The 6,166-nt window shown below is 47.7% G+C and overlaps 1 protein-coding gene across 1 annotated transcript; it reads left to right on the forward strand.

The window, feature by feature from the left end:
- The first annotated feature begins 6 nt into the window (after positions 1-6).
- LOC100747616 (apidermin 3) lies at positions 7-4,953 on the forward strand. Its single transcript, XM_003493214.4, has 4 exons — positions 7-257; positions 2,564-2,885; positions 2,976-3,344; positions 3,451-4,953. Exons 1-4 carry the CDS (start codon positions 246-248, stop codon positions 3,603-3,605), a joined length of 858 nt encoding a protein of 285 aa, XP_003493262.1. The 5' UTR covers positions 7-245; the 3' UTR covers positions 3,606-4,953.
- Positions 4,954-6,166: the final 1,213 nt, after the last annotated feature.

Consider the following 6,166-nt stretch of genomic DNA (forward strand, 5'->3'; position numbering starts at 1 on the left):
AGGTGGCAAGGGGGAACCCCCTGCCTGTCCCTAAACCAGCTGGTGGGACTACCTTCGGTCTATGCTGGCCGCTGGTACGACGTGGATTATAGTTTTTCTGGGGGGAGGGTGGTGGAGCGCCTTGCTTTCGAAAGGATGGTGATTGTGGAGCGTAGCCAGAGTAGAGTTAGGCGTATATAAGGCCCGCCGGCCCGGCCCAAGTCAGTCATTCACCGGACTACTAGCCCACCATACACACACCAAACATGAAGGCCTTTGTGAGTATCCACCACAGGGTTGGTGATTTTCGTGGGGTGTTCGATCGATTATCCGAGTATCGGGTTCGAGTTCTTCGATCGAGTTGTTCGCGATTCTCTTCGATATAATATTTCGGATCGTGTTCTCGGTCTACTCGCACCTTCCTTCCAGTTAATCAGCGAATTTTCTATACAACTCGCGGTTTTGAATTCGATCCATCTAGTGTTTGTACGTAAAGTAGCTGTTTAACGAGATATTTCCAATTCACAAGATTTCGAAGTCTGCATCTAAATTTTCCTTTTGCTTCATTTTCTCGAATCGATTCGCTAGAATAAACCGCTTGGGACTCGCGAGCACGCTCTCGAGCACTGCTCTTTACCCGAGACATTATTCGTGACATCGGTGACAGCGGTATAGAGTCAACGATAAATCGCTTTAATTGGAACCTTTCATCCGTAAGCCAGTCGAAATCCGTGGAAAGTCGAAGTTCGAAAGCTCCTCGCTTGCAGTCAGACTTCGTGGCACCAAACTGACGACGTTCAATGTCACGGCTCGAACGGTCTCGTCCTGCTTGCTCCGTGGTACCAGAGTACACGAATCGACTTTGTCCTTCTTACGCGCTCCATTCATGCGGCAAGAAGTCTCGTTGTACGGTACACTGACCGTGGAACCGGTTGTAATAGTATCATCGTCATTCAGCGAGCAACCGAACCCGCGACCGGTTTTATTCTCGGTGCATCTTCATTCACGAATACCGTTCGTCATCGTTCTCTCGGCTCGCCGAATTCCTTCTCGGTTTGCCTACTTTATCCATCGTTCGATTTTTAACCTGAAAGCGAATCCAAATTAGCTCGATCGATTCTCATTAACTCTACCGGTTGCGCGTCGTTTCTTCGAACGCAATTAAGTTCCCTGCGATTAATTCGTAGAAGTAACTAGCTCTAACGATTCTCGCCAACGCGATTTCATAAATCTCGAACGATCGTAAACGATCTATGCAAAGTACCGGTTCGGTTTCGAAACAACACATCGGGTTCGGTCGTTTTCCGATCGCTGGGTCGCGAGAACGCTCGGTCGACCACGTCACACGGATTGCCACGGTTCCATGTAAACGGGATGTGAAAGTTTCGCGAAGTCGTTAGATATGCATAATGGCAGGGCAACGGTGCACTCGTTTAAGTGCAACACTCGTGAGAGCTTGGGCGTGACGCGTCGTTCAACCGATTTTCCAACTTCCGTCACACGCACGTAAACGCGTTCTTTTTTTGTCGACTTAAACGGTCGAGTTTTCCATCTCTTCTCAGCCTGTTTTGCTTGATTTTCTCCTCGTTTCGAAGCTACGGTCCTGATCGATTCGCGGTACGATGCTCGAGAACCGGTCGTTTCTAGTAATGGTAAGAAAAATGGCCGAGGGAAATAATCGGTTCGCGTTAACTCGAAATTGCGCCTTCGGCTAATTTCTAAAAAGAAGTAACATCTGTTCACCGTGTTTGTAACTCGCGATTTCCAGGAGACATTGCTCGTCGATCAATTACGAATGTCGATTCGCATTACACGGATTACGTTGGAATAATACGCGATTGCATAAAACGCGAGCAGATCGGTTTTTCTTTTATGAAATGGAACTAAAAAGAAATTTCTTTCTCTGATATTTACTTCAAGCGTGGCAAAAAGAATTCATTGTGGATAACGGAGAACTTTCGAGGAAGGTCCGGTATTATTTGGAATTGCGAAACGTTACAACACTATGTCTCGAGTTCGCATTTTCCCCAACAACACGCAGTCGTTACGATATCGACGGACGTAGAACGTTGCGAAATTTCACGCTCGACTTCCATCCGGTTATCGTTTCTTCGGACTTTGATATTAAGCGAGGCAAAAACTAGTCACATCGTAGCTTTCACGCTTTAAAGGCGATCGCGTTGAGGGACGACGTTTTCCCAGGTGCCGGGAATCGTTTCCCGATGCCGCGGAACGCCGCGCGCGCGGCCAGTCTATAAGCGTGTAGCGAGTATCGAAAGTGAAAGCCGCGGTTATGTTACAACGGGGCACGTGGTAATCGGTGCCAAGTCAATGAGAGTCTGAATTCACGGCGATAGTCGAACGTTGCTTCCGTAAACCAGCGCTGAGGATAGTTCGTCTTCGTTCCTTTTCGTTTTTTCTTCCTCGCTGATTTCACTTCGCGATATTGCCGTGCCACGCGTACACCTTTCACGAACTTACCTACATAGACACATAATGTAACGCTACGAAACGAACAATAGCTTAGAAACAAATTGGTATAACGAGAAACGAGCGATACTGACCGGAACTTACCTGGTCGCAGGTTGTGTTCGCCTGTCTAGCAGTAGCAACGGCCCGTGCCGGAATCGCACATGGACCTGGCATTGCTCTTGCTGGAGGTCATGGCGTTGGCGGCCTTGGAGTTGGTGGAGGCCTCGGAGTTGGTCTTGGAGGAGGCATCGCTGGAGTTGGCCTAGTCGGCGGAGGTGCTAGTCTCTCCGGTGGACTTGCAGCAGGTGCTGGTAGCGCGAGATCTCTCCAAGAAGGAGCGTCCAGCTTGGGATCCTCAGCTCTCGGTGCCAGCTATGCCGCTGGATCCGCGGCGGCGGCTGGTGCTGCTGGTGTTCAACAGATTGTCTCTGGTGGTGCGTAACTCGTCGTGGAATTGAACGTAAAGAAGAATTACCACGAGAGGGACAGTCGTTCACCGGGATTCCTTTTATTCTGTCGAGCAGGAGTGATCGGAGGCAGGGCTGACATTGGACCCGCTGAAGGACCCAAGGCTAACGTTGGACCCCAGAGTGGACCATCTGACAGCGTAGGACCCCAAGAAGGTGCCAAGAACGTTGGTGGACCTCGTACCGGCCCAGCTGGTCTCGTAGGACCTGCTACTGGTCCATTCACCTCCGTGGGTGCTTCTGCTGGTACCTCCACCCTCATTGGACCGTCCCAAGGTAGTGCCAACTTGGTAGGACCATCTGTGGGAGTTGTATCCTTCTATGCTGGCAGTGGCAACATCAACGGTGACGACGGTAGCTCTGGCTCTGCCGCCGCTGCTGCGCCTGGTGGTCTCGGTGGTGCTGGACTCGGACTCGGTGGTGCTGGTCTGTATTCCGGTCGAATGATCGACATTAAGAAGCAACAATGATATATGATATAGGAGCGAAGGAGTTGGAACATATATTTTATCAAGCTATTTGGTATTTTCAGGTGCCATCGCTGTTGTGGGTGGTGGTGCCGGAATCGGCGCTGGAATTGGCGGACACGACGGTGGTGTTGCTGTGATCAACGGACCATCTGGCGCCATCCACGCTGGACTCGGCTCTCACGGAGCTATCATCCCCGCGGCACTTGGCAAGTACTAGACGTTCTAAAGCCCCAGCGATCTCGGCTCGGCGACGGCGGCATACCCACCACAGTCACTTACCGGTCTCAAACGATCCTCAAACGCGCTCAACGTCTTCTTCCCAAAGCTTCGTCCAATCTAGGAACATGGTTATAGCGCCGGCGTTAGTGGTGTAGTCGGTATATAGTCAGAATATTCTAATCACAAATCCAGTCGGTATATATCGAAACACGGTGAAAAGCGCGAGTTGAAAGCTCGGCATGCTGGTCTCAGCCATCAAGGATCACGGGTTCAGATCTCGGTAAAGTGTACACCGTGGCCACGGCCATTCGTGATCCGCGGTTCTCGTCTCGTCTCATCCTCATCTCGTCGACAACGCGACTCGTCCCCATCGTAAGACGAGGCACGGGTAAAATTTAGTCAATTTCTTTTTTCATCAAATCCGCGTAACGCGACGGAGGAAGTCGAACGAAGCCGTGATTGCCAGCCACGGTTGCAATAACACCGCGGCATCTGGACATCTTAGTCGCGATCTACACGACGAGCCCGTATCATACGATCGGCAACGCATCGAGCCACGTCCAAGTTTTCTAGTTGACGTCACCTGAACCATCGCGCCAGAACACAGAGTCAACGCAAGCACGTTGAACCCGGCTGCTCCGTCATGGACCCAGCAAGTGGACAAGCTTTGGCGCTTCGTCGTTGGACCAACTGGGTCTGTTCTGTTTTCTGAACACCCACCGTTGCTCCGGCAGTACTCTCTTTATATTTTTTTTCTCTCTTACGTCTTCCACCATCCGTAAGGCCGCCGCTCTTCACACATATTTACTACTCTGTCTTTTTTTCTCTCTCTTCCGATGAGCCGTGCACGATCATATGATCGCGTCACGATCTCACAAGTTGTTATACTCACTGCCGCACTCAAGCATACATATTATTATTACATTACTCGTCCATGCGCATATATGTTTTCTCTTTATATATATATACATGTATACATACTATTACTACTACTTCCTTCGCGTATATATATATATGAACACATTGCCACACGCGCGCACACACACTATTGCTATATGTGTACTCGTATATATACACACACTACACATATATTATATAATCGTGTTATATGTTAGTGAAAGAGAGAGACCGGTAGATTATGGTAGGTCAGCCCTTCCCGTGAGTGAATGAATGTAAATAGATGGCGCGCCGCTGCCGGCCCCCGACCCCGCCCGCCCTCGTCATACCCTTTCTTTGCGATCACGACTAGCACCCCACCACCACCATAGATAGATACCACATATTTATAGCGTTTATACATTTATACAATACTTTATATAAAATAAAGCATCAGTATTTAAAACTCACTCTTGATTATTTCCTTCGATCATCCCTAAAATCACCCCCTTTAGCGATCGTTCCATTCCTCGCTAAAGTAAGTAGCTCAACAGCGTTGAGAGTAAAGACAACGAATTCCAATTGAACTTTGGATCTCTTGTACGAATTGAGCATCTGATCGTGATTTAATGCAATCAAAATTGGATTATTTGCCTCGTTCTATTCATGGAACAAAGAAAGATCTCTGCATAGATATAAAGAAATCAAAGGGAGCAAGAATCTAAAAATCGATTGCTATCAAGACATTGCCACCGAGTATGATAAAATTAAGTATTTAGACTAACGATTCAACCCCTTCTGTAATTCGCAAGATATCTAAATACTCCTCTAAGAGTCGAGCTAAAGTTGATTCCCTTTTTTTATGTTTCCCTCGGAATGTTAAAGGAGACAGATTCCAACGAAACACTAAATTCCGAATCGACCGCCTGTTGCTGCGGCCATCGTTTACCGATCGTTCGGCTACGGTTTGCTAACGATGGATTTGTCAAGAGTCGTCCACTCGTTAGAAAGTTCAACGTTCGAATCGAAATTGCTCGTTTAACGTTAGTTAATGACATCGCGTGTCAACGAAATCTTCATCCTCGTGTATGTATATTTGTTTTCATATTTACCGCATCAGCAAAGCAAAACACGAAAAACACTGTATGCTACCGTCGATGATTGCGCTTAAGTTAATTCGCGTGGAACAAATGACTTTGCCGACGTGATGTAAGAATGGACAGCGTCAACGGTACGTAATGGTAGTTTAATAACGCGCTGACAGCTGTGAATAATAGACATCGTGTATGGGGCGAATTTTATGGTGCTAATCTTCATTTGATGTCTTTAGTTTGCATTGCGAGCTCCACGTGGAACTTCGGACTCTTCCAAGGCTGTTACCAAACACTGCTACTTCGAAACTTCACCTATCACAGGTATTTATTATATAGTTATCAAATATTCCAATTTTCAATTTCTAAATAGCATTCAAAAAACAGAATTTCAAATTCCGAAAACGTAAGTTGGCCACGAGGACTTCGAAAGGGAGTGTTGAACTCGCCATCAGTTTCTGTGGTCGTAGCGAAAACGGACCAATTACCTTGCAACCTCGTTACACCGGTGTCAGAAAGGTAATTCTAAACTGCGACGATCGTCTTTGTAACGCTACGACACTTGGCATACAGCAATTTGGTTAGTCCATTA

This window comes from Bombus impatiens, unplaced genomic scaffold (genome assembly GCF_000188095.3).
Source record: "Bombus impatiens unplaced genomic scaffold, BIMP_2.2 scf_1060, whole genome shotgun sequence".
In the NCBI taxonomy this organism is placed as follows: domain Eukaryota; kingdom Metazoa; phylum Arthropoda; class Insecta; order Hymenoptera; family Apidae; genus Bombus; species Bombus impatiens.

Excerpts from the sequence above, each read along its gene's own strand:
- LOC100747616 (XM_003493214.4), top strand. Across the intron at positions 2,886-2,975 it reads TCAACAGATTGTCTCTGGTG|GAGTGATCGGAGGCAGGGCT; the intron begins GTGCGTAACTCG and ends TCTGTCGAGCAG. Across the intron at positions 3,345-3,450 it reads ACTCGGACTCGGTGGTGCTG|GTGCCATCGCTGTTGTGGGT; the intron begins GTCTGTATTCCG and ends TGGTATTTTCAG.